The sequence below is a fragment of the Coffea eugenioides genome, chromosome 6 (genome assembly GCF_003713205.1).
Source record: "Coffea eugenioides isolate CCC68of chromosome 6, Ceug_1.0, whole genome shotgun sequence".
Classification (NCBI taxonomy): Eukaryota; Viridiplantae; Streptophyta; class Magnoliopsida; order Gentianales; family Rubiaceae; genus Coffea; species Coffea eugenioides.
Genome location: NC_040040.1, coordinates 49,630,516 through 49,653,428, shown reverse-complemented (window position 1 = coordinate 49,653,428; position 22,913 = coordinate 49,630,516). Strand labels below are relative to the sequence as shown.

Below are 22,913 nucleotides of genomic sequence, written 5' to 3'. Positions count from 1 at the left end.
CACAAAAAGAAATATGTGGCAGCATCGTGTAGCCATTTTTTGTGATGCTCCACGTATTCAAACCCATTGTCGAACGAATAGTTTGGATTAACCATAAAAAGGACCTCGGAGAACTGTCAATTTACAGGATGGCATCTTATACATAGGGTAGCCACCTTTGTTATACAAAAGTATCTAGTAAACATTATAGGGTCGCATGAGAATGCGAGGGACTAAAATAAGCAATTCATACCAATGAGTTGACATATAAAATTAGCTCGGGAAGATTTTCGAGAAGCAAAGTGAAAATCGCACCAAACATAAGTATTAAAATAAAAGCCAGCAGTATCTTCCCAATATACACGAAACTGAGAGATGCCTGGGACTTTTTCTGTGAGGTATTTGAATCATCAATAACCTGAGAAAATGACAGAATTGCAAAGTGTCAGCTGTTTCAAGGTTTCCTTGTCCTACCTTACAACAATCCTATCAAAAAATATTCACATGGCTGTTACGCTCCTCCTCCCCCTTCAAACCCCTCAAGCCAAACCCATCCTCCATCTCCAAAACCTGGCTGAAAAGAGACGCTAAAGAATTTAAATGTAATTTCCGCTTGGGTTCATAACAGAATACTTAAGCTTCCAGCGGCAATTACAAGGCCCAGTATAAGAAGCAAGGGAATAGCATATAATAAAAAAAGATTTCTTCCACTCTTTTGAAGACAGGTTTGTTGTAAAATTACACGCTAAACGGATGCTTAATAGTGGGATCTACTAAAATTAGGAATCTGATTTCTGATGAAGTACATTTACTAGAACCAGTAGAGTAATAATAAACTAATCCAAGCATGAGGTCAAAAATTTGACACAGTCAGCTATAAAATTGAGGCAGAAAATTGACCCGTACAGGATTACTATGATGATACAGAGACTGTCAATGACAACCACCATAGAAACAAACAATTATCATGATATACTACAGCAGTAACATTCTGTGATATCAAAATTTTTTTTTTTAAGTAAAATGCTGTAAGTCCGATGATTTAAGCAACCAAAAAGTGAGAGAGACCTTCAAAAAATCAATTACAGCTAACCACAAAGTGAATATAATGCAAGATCAGAAAAGACCCATGATGATGATCTATTATACTCCGTCCGTCCCAATTTGTTTGTCATGTTTCAAGAATCAAACGTTTTAAGAATAGTGGTTTGATTGTGATGTTTGTGCTTTTCCTTCCAATCTTACCCCCACAAATTCAAATTTCGAATTTGAATGGTAACATACATATGATTAAAGGGAAGAACTATATTGGAAGGAGAGACTGAAAAGTGCTTTGACCTTTTTAACAAAAGAAACATTTTGAGACATCCCAAAATGGAAAGTACGACACTTCCAATGGGATGGAGGGAATATGTGGTAGTCTTTATTTAAACTTGGACCTCGTGTTCTTCCCGTAAAGATACTTGTGTGCATTTCTTCAAGAACTTAATACCGCTTTCCACCTCAGAATATAATACTTTCGATGATCTATAAACTGCTCAAATTCAAATGTAATGGCACATAAAATCAAGTAATTTACACTAGGAAGAGGCTATTACCCAAAAGTCACCGCAAATGGCACATTGCAGTATTTCTTTGCATTTTTCTTTCCTTTATGTCCAAGCTGAGTAAATTGTTTAAGAATTGGACAAAGAATGCATATAATTCTTTTTTCACTCCTGCAGCTTATTTGTGGATGATTTACTACTTCGGGATGAAGCATTTTAATGCAAGCATTCCTCTACAGGGCTCCATCTAAGGGCATGAAAGACATTATATCTCTGTAAACTCTCGTGTTCCTATGTGGTTCTTGTGAATGAGCTGTGAAGTTAAATAAGCCATGCATCTTTAGCATGGTCTAGCTGACAAAACCTTCTTAGTTGGTTTAAATACTATTGTTGGATTGATTTGTACCATGATGCATCCTATGTACTTTGACAAGTAAAATTTTAACTTGCCAAATCAGTTGTAGTTCTGATCATGCCATAGACCGATCCAAAAATTTTCATTTATTTGCAAACTTTCCATGAAGTCCTTCCATCTAAATAAGCAAGCCACCTAGGGATTTAGGCCACTATGATAAGGAAAAGACCCACCCCATGAAACCATCCATGAGAGTTTGCTACTAAAGAATCTAAATTCTACAAGATCCAGTCCCATGGCTGTTGTCCACAAACCACAAGCATATAGATTACTTCATCAAATCTCTAGCAGAAGTTTTCCACTACTCAGTTGCCATTTTCATGTGCTAATGATATAACCTCACTGCTTGTAATTGAATTTCATACACCGATACCCACAACTGTGCAGCAAAAATAAGATTAAAAGATGTTTGTTTACCCCATACCTTATCATCTGGTCTCTTCACTTTTCTGGTGGCAATATTTATACCTTTTTCAACTGCTGCTTCACAAATAACAAACAAATAACTATCAAAATTTTATGTCAAGTAATCATTAGCAAACAAATTAAAACCAAGGAAAAGATCAGCACCTTGAATATAATTAACTGTCTGCAATTTCCAACCAGGCCCATAATCTACAAGAAGTGAATTAGGACCAAAGCTTACAGGTTCTTCTCCTTCTTTAACAGCTTCAATATGGGATGCCAATGAAATCTCCAATCCACCTTCTGCTTCAAGTTTCTTGTTTATTAAATTCACTGCAAAACCAGCTTCTGTTCCATTCGAAAAACGCCTAATCTTCCCTGACCTCTTACACAGAACTTCGAAAAACTACAACAAATATACACAGACATAATATCAAATGAATGCTAAACACACAAAAGCAATAATTTACCATCCAAAACCACAATTTTTCTACATATATTGAATATTGTGCATTCTCCTCAAAAGGGTCAATTGATTTCAAGCAAAAAAAAAAACCCCCAAATTCAGTAAGACAACCAGCAAAGGTGTAAAATTTCAAAAGGGTTAAGTGAGTGCAGGTCAAGAAATCCAAATTCAGTAAAAGAACTGACATGTTCTAATATACAAACACTAATAATACACAAGAAATAAAACTAAAAATTGCTCAGCAGTTGTAACCACAGATACAATTAAGACTATAGGAAGCTCACCAGAAGAGGTTGCTGTGAAGGAGGTTCTGATGATGAGGAATGATTATGCACTTTCAAGTCATCTTCTGCTTTTGCAGCTGGAGAATTTAGAACAGAGCAGAAATCGACCATCTTGTACTGTTTGTTTTCATCTTCTTCCCTGATGAGATTGAAATCCGGACATTTAGCCAACTAAATTGAATATGGTCTGTCCATCTCATTTAATTATGCAACATTGTAACTAATTCGATCTGAACCATTGCTCTGGTTGACTACAGAACTCATACTCTAGATTTTTATGGTGCAGGTAAAGTCAGATTCTTAGAACTCATGAAAATATTATGCCACTAGTTTCTTTCCAGGGCAAATGCACGGAACTATTTTGCACTGCATAGTACAATTAAATACAGCAACACAAACTTTGAAAACTCAAATATATATTCAAGTAAATAAATAATTATTAATGAATAATTATTGAGAAATTATTCAAGATTAGAAGGATATATATTGTGTCTAAAACTTGAAATATGTCAAATAGTGGAAAGGATATGCAATATCTAAGATTTAAAATTAGAGTTAGTTATAAACACATAACACAGTGAACAAATTTAAAGCAAATTAACACTGAACAAAGTATTGCAAACTTCAATCTAAAGTAAAAGTACTAAAACAAATTAAACACAGCAAATTAATTTATTAAGCTATAATCATCTGCCCAAAAAAAAAAAAAAAAATCCTATTCCAGCATACCAGAATATAAGATCAATATCAAGACTTTCATTACAACTAATAGAGTCTGCTGAATGCATTTTAGTAACCAGACTTGAACGAATCACAGTACATATAATTAACAATCACCATAAGCAATCTCCAAGGCAAGAGATCATCGAATAATTCGCCATCTTGGGCTGCTGACAAATCTAGACTGCTCTCCAGTCAACCTTAGCCTGAGAATCCTGTAAACAAAAAGGTTAATTAGCTTGCCAAAACATCAGTACCTAACTCAAATAGAGGGATTGATCGAAGAAATCTCCAAAATCAAAACAAGGCCATCTATCAGAATTTTCATCCGTCGCAATATATGCGAGTAAAACGATTTATAAGAATCAACTGAATAAACAATAAAATCATGACAGCTTAGGGCTTATGATCATCAATTAACCTTCTCTCCAACTTGTAACAAAAATTAATTCTAACGGGGAGACGAAAACAGGATAGAAAAGGCAATTGTATACCTCTAGTTTAGAACTCCGCGTAAAAGTTTATCTCCCACGACAGTGTAGAATTTTAGAAACTGAGGGATTTAGTAGAAGAGAGTTGGGGGCAGGAGAGTTGGGAAAATAAAAAGAAAGAAAAGGTGCAGCCGTGCAGGAGAGTTTTGAGAAAATAAACAAAGGAAAAAAATGAAGGGACCTCTCCAAAATTGATAAACGAAAAAGGATAACGCGTGAATCCAAAAGGTCAACGCTGAATGCCTGCACCAAAGTTTTAAGTCTCTCCCTGATCACTTGCGATTGGATGAATTTGGTTGACTTAATTCAATACTTAAATTTAATAAATTTAAATTTAATATATTTAAATGTATTTGATAATTAAAAATTTAAATAATTAAAAATTAAATATTTGATTTAATTAAGTAGTACTAAATTTTTTAAATAAATTTGTTTCAAAAAAATAAATGATAAATTATTCATTTATCACTTAATAATATGATATACACTCAAATGTGTTGAATTTAGTACTTAATAATTCAATAATTTAATGGATTCGAACTTCAAACTTCAGATTTCAAATATCAATTTTCAAACTTCAGTTTTATCAAACGCACAACTCAATCCGCAGAATAAGTATAATACAAAATGATTTTTTTTAAAATTTTTATTACATACTTTGTACCCTTAAGTACATGAAAGTATGCAAAATAGGAAAGGTGAGTTCATTATAAATTTCAAACATTATTATTCACTGAATTATGAAAACTTCAGCCTATGGATGGAAACTTTTGCAGACAACATAGAAGAGTCCATGTGGCGAAACATATTAGTACGTACTACGCACTTGCATTATACAATTTTTTTTTAAATTAAGAGTTTGGTGTAAAAATGCGCAAAATTTCGCATATAAATTTGTATGTGAATAATATAAATACATTAAAAATACGGATAAAATTATTAAAATTTTCAAATATTATGCTACATTACTCTTTCTAACTCTTATTTTTGTATATAAGATATTAAATTTATTAAACTTTGTTACTTTACTAGGTTTACATGTATAAATATATAGAAATTATGATATATATATATATATGTTAATAATTGTGATATGTGACGTTACTACATTACCCTTTGTATACAACTAGAAAAATATGTTAATAATTGTTACATAAATTTTGCAAAAATGAAGTATATTTCAGAATGCATAATAAACAAAAAGTTTATTATGTGTTTTATAAGATTATATGAAAAGTACGACTATTTTCCAGAGAAATTTTCAAATACACCACAGGATTTACAAGGATTGAAAGGAAGAAAAATGAATGGAGAGAGAGAAAGAGGAGAAAAATAGGAAATCTAGAGAGATAAACTATAGTGGGAAAATTGACACATACCCAATTCTCAATCCCACGTCACGCTTTTTTTTTTTATTTTTTATTTTATTTTGGCAAACCAAACTTACAGGTGCATGCTAATGTTCTCTAAGGGGAGATTTTCCTGTTTCAGTAGCTTGCAATATATGATGATTATGTCCACAATTTTCACCAGCTTGAGATAAAGATGCTCTTTTGGTATTTTTTTCATACTTTTTCAAGTCAATCAATTACTACAATCAACATTTTTAAAAAGATTAAATGACCCTTCACTTACTGATTTTTGCTGTTAAAAACATAGAAGCTAAATTTCCAAGTAAACATTAGGTGGTGAACTCTGTAAACTACACCTAAATGGGAATAGCAATTAGCAAGCAGCTTCAGAGTCATTTGGACAATGACGTTCCTTACTGTGCAACTTGCAATAGTAACATTTCAGATGGCTTTTCCTGAGCTCATGCAGATGTTGTAAGTGTGGACTTCCTTTGAAACTCTTTTTCTTGCTGTATTGTATGTCAAACAACACACTGATATTGTTCTGATAAAGAGTCATTAATGAGATATAAGAATAATACTACTGTTCTGTTGCCAATAGCTTATGCAGAATTCAATTGTTGCTAACAAATATCTAGCCACTTTGTTTTTTTTTTTTGACAAGGGAACCTGCAGCCACTACCTGAAAATGCGCACTGAAAAAACTCTGCGTCGTGCAATAGCCCGTCAACCACACGGAGGCGTAAGACGTACTAGGCAAGTCCTGTGCGACGGGCAGATGTCTCAGGAGAAGTTCAAACCTGAATTGGTAGGAAGGCATGACACCAATTCTACCATCTCGGCTAACTCAAGGGACGTCTCGCACTTAATGTATAAAGTTTACAGAATACATTTCTATAGTCCACGGAACCATAACATGTACAGAATTCATTCCTGGATCGCCACTAGTAATAGGGTTGTTTTCATTCTTCGTCATACTATCAGAATGCATCTCCTTGTTTCATCATCACGACCTATAACAGGATCGAGTTTTCCATGTCTAGGTAATTCAATTAAGTCATTGCCATATTTCTAGAGTGTTTCATGGTTACCTGTCGGATAAATATCAGTAGTATTTACTTGAAGATTTTGGCGAAAAGCATGAACAGCATTCCTCAGAGCTTTCTCTCTAAGCCGAAGAATACTACACAACTGCTTACTAAATCTCTTATCTGAATTCTGAAGCAAATGCTAACAAAAAAAATGCTCTGCGGATACAAAAGAATCCTTCATTGCTTCTTTATTCTTTCGTGCAGCAACCAAAAGAACACCAATACTGAAGTTCCCTGCAGTACAATCTACCCTGGCATTGCCCTTTACTGATGGCTGTTTTGACATAAACTACTCAGTAGCATACAAAATCAATGCCGTGTCGATTCCGGCCTTAGTGAGTATTTTTCCAGCTAAGCCATCCTTCTTCTCCAAAAGGGTTTTCATCAAATGCCCAAGACTCCACTGTTTGTTCGTCCTTCCTTTGCCATGATCTAGGCAAAACTCAGGGAGGTATTTTTAGAGGGGATGAAAGATTTACATGAATTGAGGCCGTTGTTCAAGCATGATGATGGTGGTGATGATCTTCTTGTGTCCACAAACTCATGGAAACTCCTATGCAAGGAATAGGAAGAGGCTAAGTAGGATTTTGAAATGATTTCCTATTACCATATGTCTTGAAGTTTTCATGGTATCACTTTGGTTTTCTAGTTATTAAGCTAAGGGAAAGAACATTAAGACCTTGGTGTACCTTGTCTGATTTTGGAATATGATACATTCCCCTCACCTCTCTGAAAAGGTGAAATACGCCAGAGACCAAATTCTGTTTTTCTTTCCCCTCACGTCTAAATGGTCCAAGAAACTAAAAATGACAGAATATATCTTGAGGACAAAATAATATGCAAAGACGAGAAAATATGAGACTTGAGAGATAACATCCCAGTCACGGTTTTTCTTTACCTTTTTTTGGGTGGTTTACAGAGTTTTGCCATGCTAGTCGAACAAAATCATTGGATTAGTTTTATATTTCATCTTGGTACACAGTTCATTCATTTGCTAGTATACATGCATTGTAAAAATCTTGAGACAAATCTTACAATTGTTCATTGCTGAACCAATAATGCTCAATTTAATCACCAGGTGAGGCACTTTCGTGCCCTCTCTTTATTTCCTTGGGCTACAGACCTGATACAACACCATATTATGCAGTGGTGTCCTTTTCTGGGTACAAAAGAACGGAAGAATGAATCAAATAATAAACGAAGAAGAAGTCATATGACCCTAGCACAATCGCCTGCTTCACATATTATGACTGCCCGTTCTTGGTCGATTTGGCTTGCCAACTTTGGCTGGACTTTACGATATTCATTCTTGACGAAAGATGCTGCACCTAATGCGCAGTCTGCATCCACAAATGCAATACAGCAACCACGGAAACCTGCACCACTGAAACGTGCTCCAAAAACTCCAGGAGCCCTCAAAAGTATCTCATACAGTTGTATCAATGGTTCACAACCTGGACAGGAGACAATAATGAAATTTGTTTCCTTTTCCGTTTCTACCATTTCCTTTAACAGCTAGGCATGACAATAGTGCAAATTATGCATGAGGTACGTGTATGTATAAAGCCATTGATGTTAAGTCCAAAAACAAATCAGTTGATTTGAAGTCGGTCAGCACAACTCAGCTCAATGATAATCAGGAGGTTGAGCAAAACCTCCTTAACAGATTGAGACTCAGAAGGAGCTCATATTTTCATGATTAAGTCTCAAAGATCAATCGCAGGTTCACGCCTCATGACAGGTATCAACCAAGCCCCAAGCGAGTTTGAGGCAAGCTGGCACACTTGCATCTTAGAATGTTTACTCTGACTATTGTCAGATCCAGTTAATCTCATATGTTCCTACAGACTACTAGCTTTTAGAAAATTAGATGCCTATTGATCATGCAACTATAAGCGAGCATAGCAAACAGAGCGACCAAATCAAGCTGGATATTCATTCCATTGATATAATCTTAAGCATAAAACAAGCCAAACTAGATGATAGAGACTTACATAAGGCACTTGAATCGGTAAAAGCTAGAGTAATGTTTGTTTCTCGCAGAACTTTTCAAATCCTTAAGATTCTTGCAGAATATGAAACATTCAACAATTCAACATAATCCACATTAAAGAGAAGGAAAACATTTCCAGTGTTAGTAAAGCGCATTAAAATTGCATTGGCCGACACCGGTACTCAATCTCCCCCATGCATTCAGTGAAGATATGAAAACTTTGACCACGTCAAGAAAGAAATCTTGTCTACAACATTTGTATTTAGGTTTGGGAGGGTGGCGGCTGGGGGTGGGGCACTATGTGTTTATTTATTCGCTAATACACTCTCTCTCTCTCTCTCACTCGCTGACCCCGCTTACTCTTTCTCTCTCACTCACTCACTGCTCAAGAAGCAAATCACTTCTAGTGACCTTTAAACATAATGATTTCACTGTTTTACCTTAAGCTAATTCTGTCAGAATAAAACCATTGTATACTGACTAGTATATAGGACCAAAATAAGAAAATTCTGCGAAAGAAATAAGGTGTCTTGATTACATGAAATAAGAGTGCTTAGTGTACAAGATTAATACAATTAAGAAACACAAATAGAATGCATTTCAGAAATACAAATAAGTTAATTCGACTCAGGTAACACAATACATCAAAAATCAAGAACTGGTTCTTTTGCAAACAATGTTGTGGAATATGATCACTGCACTTAATCATCAAAAATACCAAAACGAAGGAAATTTGCTTATAGATCATCCAATCAGCTCCAAGATTCTCCCTAATAATTCGATAAAACTTTGATATAATGTGCCAACACCTATAAGATAAAAATTTTCAATAAGAGTTGTGATTTGTAAAGCAGAAAATGTTACTGCATTTCTAGAGAGCTGACAAAATGCGGTCAAAACTGTAGAAAGGGGGGTGGGCTCCAGATAGTCAAAACTCCCCTTTTCTTTTTTGTTAGTTTATTTGACTTCAGCCCACGTCAAATAAAATAGAAAAAATTCATCCAAATATGCCAAATTTAGGTGTCCCAAATCTTTATTTTTCATATCCTCATCCTACAAACAGAGTGTGGCCCCTTAATGTCAAAATGTTAAGGCTATTGTACCATAAAAACCCAACATAGACACTATACATCTACAAAATTATTCATACTTCCATTTTAATAAATTAGGTTTGCAGCAAGCTCCTCTCTAACTTCTAGTAAGCTCACATCTTTCTAAGATTGTCTTCTACATTTCGTGCTAGAAGGAAAATAATCAGGTGTTTAAGAGTCCAGAATACTGTAGAACAACACAAAAACAAGATCTGGCAGTTTGCCTCATGGTCATAGGAATTCATGGGCAAAACCTACAGTTTTACCTCTAACTTGTAGCAGGTTGTATAACCTTTAATAAAGTCTAGTGCCTTTATGGTTACCTTGTCCTTTACATCGTGTAGATATTGTCAGACAATCAACATATTGGAACAAAATAACAAATTCAACTCTAGAAGAGCATACATTTGGATGCTAAAATTAAATTTGGACAAAAACATATATCAACAAAAGCAAATCATACCACTTTCGTAGTTTTTTATCGAACTGAGACCAGATTCTGAGATAAGCTTCCCAAAATCTTTCAGACTGCCAGAAGCCCATGCTTCAACTCCTTCAATCAGAGAAAAGATTTTTAGTAGTCTATCATGAAAAGCAAATTTGAAGGAAATGTTCAAAAGTGGAGATTCAATTACAGCAAAGCATAAGGGTATTAATGACATGATAGAAAAGGCTGTACCCTTCATAACACGCTTATTTTCTGAAAAGTAGTGTTCTGCTCTTTTTGCCAGACTGGGTTCCAACTTGCTCTGCATAAATTTTTCAACATTCACAGCATGAGATCAAGTGGAGAAGGAAAACCAAGTAGAAAGAACAGCCAAGCTCATTATTCAGACAATGCTGCATCAACATGAAGAAGATTTAAATATACAAACACAATAAAATACTATAAGTCACAACAATGCACTTCTAAGTGCGTAGAAAAGAAAAGTTACTGATATAGTTCATAACTTTATTGAGTAATTAAGAGATAGATTCTTTTGCTCTATCCTTGTGCTACCTTGCGGTACTTGATGAATGAATGGGACAGGTCATTAGGTCTCTATTCGCAGAAGGTCATAGTGTATGCAAGATTTCAACAAATAAATTCATATTGAGCTACATAATAGCAGCAAGAAAGTAACTTCACAAGTTCTGCATCTAATGCAATCAAATGTTTCATAGGATTCACTACATGATCTGAAGCGGCAAATTAAAAAGGTAACAATAGATAATATATCACAATAATCAAAAGAAATGCTGACTTCCAACTCATAAAATATACCATATACAGAAGCCAGAGATCAATAAAAATAGTTTTCCGTGCTTAAAGCTACAAACACCAGTCCTATTTGTCAAAATGGATATCTAAATTTAGAAATAATTACTAAGTCTTTAAACCATTAAAACATGGTTGAGAAATTCTACAGGAGAAATGTAACCTTATTTTAAAAAGCATTGTTTTTAAGCATACCTTGTAAGCCTCATAGATTTCTGGTTGAACTGCACAAACATCAAAAAGAAAAAGAAAAATCTCAGATTCATTATGTAGGCTATAAATGACCAAACAGATATATGAAATTTACAGACCATTGGACAGCAGAGGCTCCAGTCCTTCCTTGCCGGAAGCTCTGTGTAACAGTAAATGAGAGACGAAATGAACATGACATTTATACCTTACTCATCCTTGTAAAACTTTAAAGAAAGAAATAATAAATCCTTTCCTAACATATACATAATGTGTTAAAATTGATATTTCAGCTATTGTCCACATAAACAAATTGACTATTGTCTACATAAATGAAAATCATAAGGTAAAAGAAATGACAAAACTACAAAATATAAAATTAAAACCACTGAAAAATTCATGAGAAAAACTAAAATCCATCATTTATTAACAACCTTCACTTCCTTTATAAGATACTAGCACTTGTGCAATTGTGCTCTATAGTATAACTCAAATGCTGGCAATTAGCCAATTAGGAGCACAAAAAGCATCATTCGGTTGTGCATCATACTATAGCTGAAATGGAAGGTAATTTTTTATTAGGAGCAAGACAAAAACAATATAAATCAGTCTTGCTGAAATGGCTGGTAAATTAATTAACTAGAACACAACAATCATAATACATACGGCATTTGACTAAGTTCTGTTTTTCAACAACTAATGAATGGGATGCTCATCAGAATCCAATATGTTATGCAATTTGATACCCACAATGACATACTACATGAAATCACAAATCACTATCAAAAGTTTCAGCATAAAACCGTCTCTAATTTTGCCTAAGTTGTTTCTTCTAAAGTGCTTCAAAGGTTACAATATGCCAGTATGTTATTCAAATTTTATAAGGTGGCAGCTTAGTTTAGGATTCATAAATTTGGGGGCCTGTAGTTTCAGTCTATTCTAGACACAAATGGGGACAAGTATCATAGAGAATAATGGACCATAGAGAATAATGGATTAATAAATCTTACTGCAATAGAATCCTTGCTGCCTCCTGGCATTCAGTGACTCGACGATTGTATCCAGGATTGGTTGTCAAGGCCTGCTTCAAGCCCGAAGGTGCCAGTAATATCTTATATGAACTCTTCATACTATTCTTCTGGCCATTGAGCAAATTTGGGGGGTGTATGAGCTGGTATTCTTTGGTCTGCACAGACTGTCATAGGTTATAATAAATTTTGCAATAACCAGAATATTAGTAATAAAAGATCTTAAAAGATGAACATGACATACCTCCATCCCAAGTTTAATGGCGTTTTCTTTTATTTTTCCAAAAATAATGTCTACTTTGTTTTTATATGACATGCAATGATATTTTGCATGGTCAAACAAGATAAGGGCCCGTAATTGTTTCACTTCTGAAAACATTAATGTGTCCAATTGCTCCTTAATACTCATCTCTATTTAAATTAATGCATTCAATTTAGATGGTGATAGTGCAATCAAAGAGAAATGAAACAAAAGAATGGACAGGAAAAGAAGAAACAGAACAAGAGCACAGACAGAGAAATTAAGAAAGGAAATATAAAGGAGGTTGTAAAGAGGGGGAAAATATGAAATTTTCTAACTTCAAGAAAAACTAAAGCAACCTACTTCCCGGAAGTGTACATGTTTATAATCCTTAAAATGCTGCAAACTATCTCCCTGTTACTCTATCAAAGCAGTAAGAACAACAAGAAGATAATAAAAATAGTGTCCTATGATCTCAAAGAAGTTTTCTTGGTCCATCAAAGGAAAGCTACCCAGCATGATCACATCCATTAAACATATAGTTATGCACTATTATCATCCAGTCCACACATTATTGCCCCTGTACCAAGTTAAAAGACGTACAATGTTTCACAAAGTCCCATCAATTTAAATAAGCCATAAACAATAGGAAGGCAATGACAAACCAGGAAAAATCATGTCAAAGCTTCAGAACAACATATCAAACTCATTGGAAACAGGGAGAAATTCATGTCAAAGATGCAGAAAAACAATATCTAGGCAATGGAAAAAACTAGGAAAAATAAATGTCCAAGGTCCCAAACAACAGTAGGCACTAGAAAGGAAGCAATCAAAGGAAGTAACTTCAAAAAACTTAGACACAGAAAATAACTAGAGTTAAGTGATCAACCTTGCAGTTCATACAAGTTAAACAACCATAGCTTGAAAGCAATATTGCTGATTGATCCAATATTCCATTCCTCAGACCCAAGTATTCATTCTCAATCAGCCTGCATGTGCCAAATGTAGTATTGTAAACTCCAGGAAACAAATGCTTGACACTATACATCTATCACATAAACAATCTTTAGCGAACTATCTTCCATTCATCCAACTCTATGACAAAAATAAAATTCAACCAACTGACCAGTCCTGAGATAACCTACTATTCTGGTTGATTGCAAACAATCAACCTGTGCACAACCTGTTGGCTTCTGTACCAGCACAAGATTATAGCAGATACGATACATCGGCTGCTAAAATATTCTGGTTTATAAGTTCCTATGCAATAATTTTGTGAATTTGAGAGACCTTGTTATAAAAACTAGAGAGTGTTGGCTGCCTTCTGCTGGTTAGGCATATGCATGTGATGGACTTCAATTTGCATATTATCTAATACTCTTTATAACATGTATCTCCCAGTCCATTAATATCAGACAACTAAGAAAAGACAGTATTTGAACACAATGAGAATTGCTATATCCCACATATTTGCTTACAGGCCTAATACATAAGATGAAGGGAAGAAGAAGATTGACATCAAGGAAGCATACCTATCATACTCAATATTTTCTGTTGGAGAAATTACGAGATTATTTGCATTTTCAAAAGCCATCAAATAAGCTATTCCGACCTGTTAATAATGTAATAGAAAATCAATCAGATAAGATTAAATTAAAGGAAGTTGCAGTATGGATTGTATAATGTAACAAATTTATTACTAAAAACGGATTTAATCCTTTACCTCTCAATGACAGATTTGAGAAAAATATACATTGTGGATCAGAATGTCACTTAGAAAGTGAGAAGTTGGATTAAGAAATTGCAAAACATAATTTTTGAATTGGATTAATATTTCCATAAGTATGAGTAAAGGGTCCATAGATGAAGATAGGAGATTAGATTTCGAATTGTAACAAAATCTTCCTTTCCTCAGGATCTTCTCAAACAACAAATAGCGTCAATATTTAACTGAACAACTCAGTAGTTACAAAAGATACAGGAATTACTATAATGTGGTTAGTACAGCTTTATTCTCTTCTCCAAAGTACAAAAGAAAAAGCAGATTTAGTATTGGGTATGACTTTATCATCATTATAGCAGCTGGTGTCTAAAGATCGGTAGGGAACTTAATTCACATCCTGGATTTGGGTCCTGTTTAAGTAGTAGTCTAAATTGATTTGAGGCTCTGAAGTTCCAACAAAGCGCCTTGTCCAACATTGAATCAACTAAAATCCAAGGATACAGGTCCACTTACACATGAAAGTGATGTAAGAAATCTTAAGAGATTTTTTCCAGGAAACATGAACATACAAAAGTTCAAGTTCCACAAACAATATTTACTACTTGAAAATAATTCCCAGTGGAACATGAATTTTTTAAGAACTTACAAAGAACAATTCAAGATTGTAGTAACAGAAGACTACATCCTGATGATGTGGTCTTAGGAAAGAAAGGAATACATCAAAGCACCAATTGTACTAGACATTTGAGAAATACACAGAAATTATTAAGAGTACGTAAGGGGCTTCTGGAGAGGACTCCAAGGGGCAAATCAGAATGAAGATCTTGATACAACTCACTTCTTTTGCAGTAGAACTAAAATAAGTAGTAAAACAGAAGAGTATGTCAACATGACCAGGACCTTTTTTTTTGGGGGAAAAAAAAAGATTGATCACATTCACCACCAAAATATGAGTATATGACAGGACAATCAATTACATAGAAAATGATGAATGACAGCAGGCTTAACTTAAAGAAAGGAATCCACAACATTTTCAAATACAATGCAAGAAATTGACTATAAAAAGAAAGCTAACTTACAGCTGCAGAGGAGCTGAGACCTGAGCTATCAAGACCATCAGAACCACAAATGAACCCAATGATACCCTGCAAAATTGTCATGCTGGTTTCATATTAAAGACAGCTGTATGCAGAACCCCAATAAAAAAAGGTGCTTATCTGTATAGAAGAAACAAGAGAGATTGTCTGCGTAAGAACTAGGCAAAGTGAAAGAGAAGGATCATTCGAACTTAAGTGTATTTGACTTGGTGATTTAGATCATATGGAATTAAATCATACTACATAGGCCATATAAAATTAGCATTGAGTTTGTGAATCATTTCAAACAGATGACATCTTTGAGTTCAAACAACAATCAAATCAAAGTATTTCCAGTTCCCCGCTAAATCACAAAATATAATTTAAGATGAGTGAGGAGCGTTTTAGCATAAGTAAGACCAAAGACATGGAAAATAATTTCTCAAACAAGTGGCGAGCTCAGAAGACAGGAAAGAAATCCAGATTCCGGGATAAACCCAAAAAGTCAAATATTCTGTTTTGTGGAACACTGAAGGTCCTTGTGACCTTGTTGAATTTTTTTTTTTTTTCCAATTTCCTGTCAAAGCATATAGGTTTCTAGGTTAGAATCAAATTCTACACTTCTTCTTTTTATGATATGATCAAGGTTTTCATTGAAAGTTTATCCTGAGCAAACAGTGCCAGACATATATGACATAATATAACATTTCAAAATTCATTTGAGGTTATAAAGAAAAGATACAAAATAGTGAAAGCGATTTGCGTAAGGGCCTAAGATTACTTTCTAATAATAGGCAATTTCAAGTGCCGTGGCAAGAGGAAGTGCTGAAACTCACTATTTCTATGACATTACATTATCCAACTAATTTCCTTCAGTTAGATTCAAAGAGGAAAGTACCAGCACGAAAAGATTCAAGCATTCAGTATGAATTAAAGTTGCCAGCAGTGATAATGCATTGCCACGTATTAGCTAATTGTCAATCAGGAATCATGGAGTGGTTACTAGCTTCTTCACTGGTTTCATTTAAACGCATAATTCAGCAAGGTAGAACCCATTTCATGGCTCAAGAGTCTTCAAAAGTTTTGAAGAAAGAAAAATTAGAAGAAGAAAAAAGCGAACTCTACCAGCCAAGAAGATGTCAAAGAAAGCACTTGCATGTCTTCTCTACATTAACCATGTTTAATCCTTTATTCTTTAAACACAATTAACAAAACAATAGAACTTTTAACTTTTAATGCTGCAAATGAGATGAAACAGGAAGGACAAGCTTTGAGTCACAAACACACTAGGGAAATCCTTATCCAGTTGTATTTTAGAATACGAATGAAACTTAAACTCACACTTTCCAATATCTATATCCAACTAAGTTCCATTGGTACAATGATAAATCTGGTCATCAAAAATGATGTTTTATGCACCCTTAAATCACAGCAGATGATGTTGGCATTCCTAAAAAAGCCAAAGGCACTCCACTTGAAAAATTTTCTCCCTTTCATGACAAAATTGCCCTTGGCTCATTTGGCTTTAACTTCAACCTCTATTGCTCCATAGTCTTCTCGCGAAAACCTTAAAACTGGAACCTAGAGCAATAGTTTGCAGATTTGGGAGAGAAAAGTTCAGTCTATGAATCATCAATCAGTTTTTGTTTCTTTTTTCTCACTAAACTTTGCACCTGATGTCTTACTCTATTGCTCAAAAGTTGACATTTACTTGTTAATTTGCATCTCATAGAAAATGACAGTTGCATAAATTATACATACGTTACAACATAATCAAACCTTGATTTTTATGGTAAGTGAAGAGAGGGAAGACAATTGCCTAAGCGAAAGCTTAAACATAAGCAAGAAGAACTCATTGGATTCTTACTTTGCTTTTGCAGAAGTACATGATTTTTCAAAATCAAAAGAGAGTTTATGTACCAATTGCTATGAAAAGACGTGAGAGTTGTAGGGGAAGAAATTCTTGGCTACTAATGGAGCATTGCCTAATCGATTCTGTGGGAATAGGTGGTCATTTAATTGTCTTTGAGGGTAGTTTTGTCATAAAAGGGAGAAAAATCTCATTTATGGGGTGCCTCAAGCCTTTGAGGAGTGCTGATGTCATTACTCTAAATTATGTATCTATCAATTAGGCTTAGATTGTCCTTAAAGGAGTACATCTTTCCACATGTCAGCACCCATCTTTTCCTAGAAAAAATCGAACATTATGGAACTCATTGTTTCCCCTTAGCTTCCACCAAAGATTATTGACCATCTTGCAGAAACTCAACCAAACATGCAGATCCCGATCAGTTTCTTAAAAACTACGTTAAATGACTCAGTTCAGACACATTTTAAATCCATGAAAAAGGACAGAATCAGTAACCTTTCTCAGGAAGTTTCCTCTCTTTTGCAAGGCATAGAGCGCACCCCTGGCATAACTTCCCCAGTTACATTCTTCCTCTGATTTGGATGAGTTCATTACTGGAATTGTATTATTTGAACCATTATTGAACTTTGGAAGCTGGATTTCATCAATTCTGAAAATTAATAATTAGTGCATTAGTCATTTCATGGAAACATACGTATATAAGAACTTATTTTGGCTGGAAGAAATATGGGCTTCATGTCTACAATAACAAGTGTAAGACTTTGTATGTAGACTAATCAACAACTAGGCAACTGTCTAGGATCTTTAGTCCCAGAAAGCTTTTTCTTTATTGGACGACATCATCATTCAAGAAACAGATGAAGAAAGATTTTTTACCAATTCCTGGACATAAAATCAATACCTCAGAATCCCTACCTGCACATAAAGAATCTTTAATAGACCGCTGGTATATATTTTACAAGGCCAAGACCTGATTATATTGATTGACCTCAACACCAAGATGGAACTCAAGTATTTCATATTACCATGGGAAAATGAAAACTAAGACGAGCGTAATCAGCTTTATCCTGCAGAATCGATCTCCCTGTGTTATGCACAACTTACCTATGAAAAAATAGACAAGAAATTGATGATTAAATACATTTCAGCTCAATCATGGAAAGTGATCCTCTGCAATGAAGTCATTCAAATTTTCAACCTGAACTTAACTTCCCCTTGGAACTGCCCTGATGAGAGTACGACCTACAAAAGAAGTTTCAGCAACCGTCAAAAAAAGAGAATGGTTCAAATTAAGTAATTAGTAACTCAGTTATGCTCCACTAATTTGGTACATATGCTAGCTAGCACATCTATCTCTCAAACATCAGCATAGAAAAGATTTGCACTATAGTGGCAGAAGGAAAGGAAGAAAGCTTCTCCCTTGCTTCCAACTGCTAAGACATAAGACAATCTAAAAGTTCTTTTTCCTAAAAGAAGATGAGAGGGGCTATTGCTCTTTAAAAAGAGAGAAAGAAGGACAAAAAAAAGAAAGAAAAGTAAAGATAGGTAATACTAAAAATCGAGAAATGTAATCCAACCTGCCCAAATGGCGTTTAAAATTCAATTGGACTGTAACCTGATCTCATTAGAGTTAAATTTAACTCAACAATCATTTGACTCCAGAAAAGATAAAAACGTGGCTTTACGTATCGAGGATTAGCTGAGAAGGTGATTAACAAGTGACATCCAGGAGCAGCCAAGTGACATAGGACCTCTTCTTAAAACCAGGAGACTCAATTTAGGTAAAAAAAAAAGGTGACACTCAAATCAACTCTCACCGCATTTCAAGCCCTATACATGAATAAATCTTCCATCTACAGAGCTTGAAATGCAAACAAACGACAAATTGTCTGAACTTCATTTCTATATTGTCCCTCAGTACTACCTTAGCTTCTTGGTACATTAACTGGGCCCCATTAAGCCCTGGTTCCACTCATAAGCCCTCCCCTTGTCCGTTCCCCTTGTAATGCTTAGAGTCTTCATTGAACTGAGATATGAAACCAGAACTATATTTTCACATTTGTTTTTAATGTCCTCAATGGTTATACCCACAATGTCATCTGCATGTAGTTCTTTAATCTTCAAGGAATGGTCTACCATGTTTGAAACTTACTCTCAAAGCTGCAAGATTTTTGTCAAAGCCATTTAACCCGTTACACAAGAGAGATTTACCTTGTTACACTGTACACCACTAGCAACTCATAAACTTGGACCTGTTACCTGCGGTTTAAACTAATAAACTTACCTGGTCAAACAATTATAGGATGTTGATCAAGGGGAAACTTATATTCACCTAATATTTATAAATGGTTAAATTACAGGACTTCAACATTAGTAACTGCAGGAAATTAATGACATGTCTGTCTAATGATCAAGTCTATGTTAGTGTATATGAATTATTCTCCTTTACGAACTACCTAGCAATTTTTTTTATTGTTTAATGTAAAAAAAAAGGTTTCTCTGTCCCAGTACCCAAATATGTGCTCAAAACAAATTTATAGAAGTAAAAGAAAGCATCAAGCCAAATGGTACATGAGTCTGGTCAGAAGTTCAAATACCAGTCTGCATGTGACACAATCATACCTGAGAATCATCAGAAGGAACAAAACCAAGCAGAATGCCCTTATTTATTGTCATAGCAGAAACTGTTCCACCCTGTTAGATAAAATTATTCACAGATTATCAAATTGTTGACTAAAATTTTAATTAGCATACTTAGTACAATCAGTAAGTTAATTAAAAAGTGCAAGAGAAAAGTTAAAAGTCAGATATACAAGTTTTATAGGAGTCTAGGGCATTAATGGATTCTATACGTAATCAAAACCAACATGTGACATTTTGCAAAATGGTACCAGATGCATAAGTCAACTCAAAATTCAGCAATTGGATATATTCTCATTTCCGTTCCTTTTGCCTTGCAGATAGGGGTAAGGGGAGGGTGGGGTTTAGACTGGGAAATGGCTAGCCAAGTGAGGCCATAGATGCATAATTCCAAGCAGTCATTGCCAAAACCATCATTTGGTCATATGAATCTACCAATGGAACTCATAGCAGCTAAAAGTCATCTTCAGCACACAAGCAAGTGAGCAACACCTCTTGTGATATCATGGAAAGGCAAGCTCAATGCAGGCTATGTCCATATACAGCCAGAAATATGCTAATTCCATGTGTTCAATTCATGACTGACACAGCCTGATGAAGCAACACCAATGTGAAAAGGCTTAGGCCAGCTACTTTTATACGTCAACCACATGACCTGCATAGCACAAAACAACCTTGCCATTGAAGAATGGCAAAGTCCCTTCACCATAACCACCCCTAAAGCTTTTAATTGCACATTTGTTATGTTTTTAAAAGCATGTCGCGATAGTTCAGTGACCGCAACATCTTCTCTACAAAACTCTCTTAAACTGATCCCTAACCGTCTAGGCCAAGAATCCAAGAAAAATCGAGCATGTAAAAGGAAGAATTGTGGACTCACCTGATGATCAATGTGAGCTCCCAAAGGACAAATCCGGTATGGAGATACGACAAATCTAACCTCTTTGGCATCTCCACCAGACATCTGAGCAACCTTCTCTCTCATTCCATCCAACTGCATTATTAATTTCATTAACAAACTGGTAGAAAATTTCAAAGAAAAGACAACATTGCAACACCAAACTTCAATGCACCGACACTTTTTCAGCATCACCAGAAACATTTATAGACATCTTAGCAACCTTCTCTCTCATTCCATCCAACTGCATTATTAATTTCATTAACAAACTGGTAGAAAATTTCAAAGAAAAGACAACATTGCAACACCAAACTTCAATGCACCAACACTTTTTCAGCATCACCAGAAACATTTATAGACATTTAAAATGGGATAAAACCATTTGCATATCATTACAAAATCCCATTTGCATATCAGGATAAAATCATTCAAAGAATTGAACCCACATTACCATTTTTACTCGATCAGCTACAGATGACCATTATACTAAAATCTTTCAATCAAAACACAATGAATAACAATATGTCAAACACAAACCACAATATGAAAAAAAAAGGCCCAGAATTACCTCCGACTGAGAAGGCCAAGACATCCCATCCATCTTTCAAGATTTGATTCTTTTTTCTTTTATAACTCTTCACGTGATTGTCCAATATGATTACTTATTTAAAATGGGATGTCTTGGAAATATACGGATATAAACTGTAAAAAGTGTATGTTAAGAAATATGAGTGCAGTTTAAGAAAAAGAAATGGGCACCATAATCATTGTGATTGTGGTGCGGTTGAAATGAACCGGGAAAGAGTTGTCGGTTGAGAAGTCATGATCGTATGAGAGCACCCTCATGGTTGGAACAGTAAGATTTATTATTATCTAAGTATCTTATTTTTCATTCTTATTCTTTTTTTTTTTGTCGAAACGGTAGGATCATTCTTATCCAGTTATCTCTATTATTATGATCTTATTTACCTACAAAATCACAAGTCAAACCTGGAGACTTTGTCAAACCAGGAGTCTTTTGCAAACAAATTCAATTAGGATTAGGATGACAACGGGATGGTTTGGAAGGTATATAATAGTCTTTCCGAATCCACTACCCCTTTCCGATATGTCCCTTATTACACAAGTTTTCCATCATCATTTCATCCCACTCTACGCCTCACTCCACTATCCACGTAAGCAATTATTATATGTTTTATTTTTTTCATTTAACTTTATTTTTTTAATTATAAATCTTATATACACTAGAAGTTTAGACGTTATCACTATTGAATTCATAACATATGTGAAAAATTAGATTTCAAGTTCAAATTTTATATAATTATTATTCATCTAATATTGACAGTGTATAGACTATCAATGTAAGAAAAATAATCTTATTTTTTAAGTATATTGTGCTAATAACAAATATAATAATCATTCTTTTGAAACTTTAGCCAAAAATTAAACATGAAATCAAGTTTACAAATCAATTTGTTGCTATCTTGGTTGTTTTTATTTTGTCTCTCTGTTTTTATATAATGGAACAAGAAAAGAGCTAAACAATACGGCGGATAATTGTATAAATGTGTCCCCTTCCTCTTATACCTCAATCGACAAGTGAATCGTTATTTTCTAGTTCATGATCCAATCGATTCAACTATCTAGGTCAAAGGTTTAATTTTTTTTAAATTTATTTTAATGTTGAATAACTTGGATTGGAGAAAAGTTAAAAAATAAAAAGAAAATTTTGGTGGAAATAGGTTCAACAGCCTAATTTTTACCAATTTTCACCGATTTGTTACTATTGGAATCTTTTGCACGACATTACAGATATTAATCCAAGGAAATTATTTATTTATTGAAGGTAATGAAGTTTGCAATTATCGCACCAAACAGAGTATAAGATCATCACGTGGGAACAATGTACTTGGGCCACGTGGCAAAAGGTTGAATGGAGGGCCTTTTAACAAGTCCTAGGATGGAAACCGCCCTTTTTATTCTTATGTAAAAGACTGGGAGGTTTTCGGCTGTGCTAAGCACAGCAGCCCCCTATAATCTGTTGTCATATATTTTCGTATAAGATAAGATTAACAGTAATGTTTGTGAAATAGCATTCTTATAATCATAAATTACCAATCAAGCATGTGCCTAACAAATAAGACTAAACAAAACCA

General features: G+C 34.5%; 2 protein-coding genes across 6 annotated transcripts; both read right to left on the bottom strand.

Moving 5' to 3' along the window:
* Positions 1–4: 4 nt before the first annotated feature.
* On the bottom strand, positions 5–4,475 carry LOC113775980. Of its 3 annotated transcripts, none has more exons than XM_027321043.1 (6): positions 4,311–4,475; positions 3,934–4,031; positions 3,097–3,235; positions 2,512–2,752; positions 2,366–2,424; positions 5–397 (listed from the first exon to the last, which is right to left on the bottom strand). In XM_027321043.1, the coding sequence occupies exons 2-6, from the start codon at positions 3,975–3,977 to the stop codon at positions 227–229; spliced, it is 654 nt and encodes a 217-aa protein (XP_027176844.1). In that variant the 5' UTR covers positions 3,978–4,031; positions 4,311–4,475; the 3' UTR covers positions 5–226. The 3 variants fall into 3 exon arrangements, with proteins under 3 accessions (XP_027176844.1, XP_027176846.1, XP_027176845.1); XM_027321045.1 differs by having other exon boundaries at positions 2,366–2,418; XM_027321044.1 differs by having other exon boundaries at positions 2,366–2,421; positions 4,311–4,474.
* Positions 4,476–7,682: 3,207 nt separating this feature from the next.
* LOC113776397 (galacturonokinase) lies at positions 7,683–21,520 on the bottom strand. Of its 3 annotated transcripts, none has more exons than XM_027321541.1 (14): positions 21,326–21,517; positions 20,740–20,853; positions 19,842–19,913; positions 18,418–18,461; positions 17,715–17,868; positions 15,353–15,418; positions 14,083–14,162; positions 13,440–13,539; positions 12,292–12,476; positions 11,404–11,444; positions 11,288–11,316; positions 10,514–10,583; positions 10,298–10,387; positions 7,683–8,204 (listed from the first exon to the last, which is right to left on the bottom strand). In XM_027321541.1, the coding sequence occupies exons 1-14, from the start codon at positions 21,356–21,358 to the stop codon at positions 7,960–7,962; spliced, it is 1,323 nt and encodes a 440-aa protein (XP_027177342.1). In that variant the 5' UTR covers positions 21,359–21,517; the 3' UTR covers positions 7,683–7,959. The 3 variants fall into 3 exon arrangements, with proteins under 3 accessions (XP_027177342.1, XP_027177343.1, XP_027177345.1); XM_027321542.1 differs by having other exon boundaries at positions 12,292–12,467; positions 21,326–21,516; XM_027321544.1 differs by lacking the exon at positions 7,683–8,204 and adding an exon at positions 9,284–9,552 and having other exon boundaries at positions 21,326–21,520.
* Positions 21,521–22,913: the final 1,393 nt, after the last annotated feature.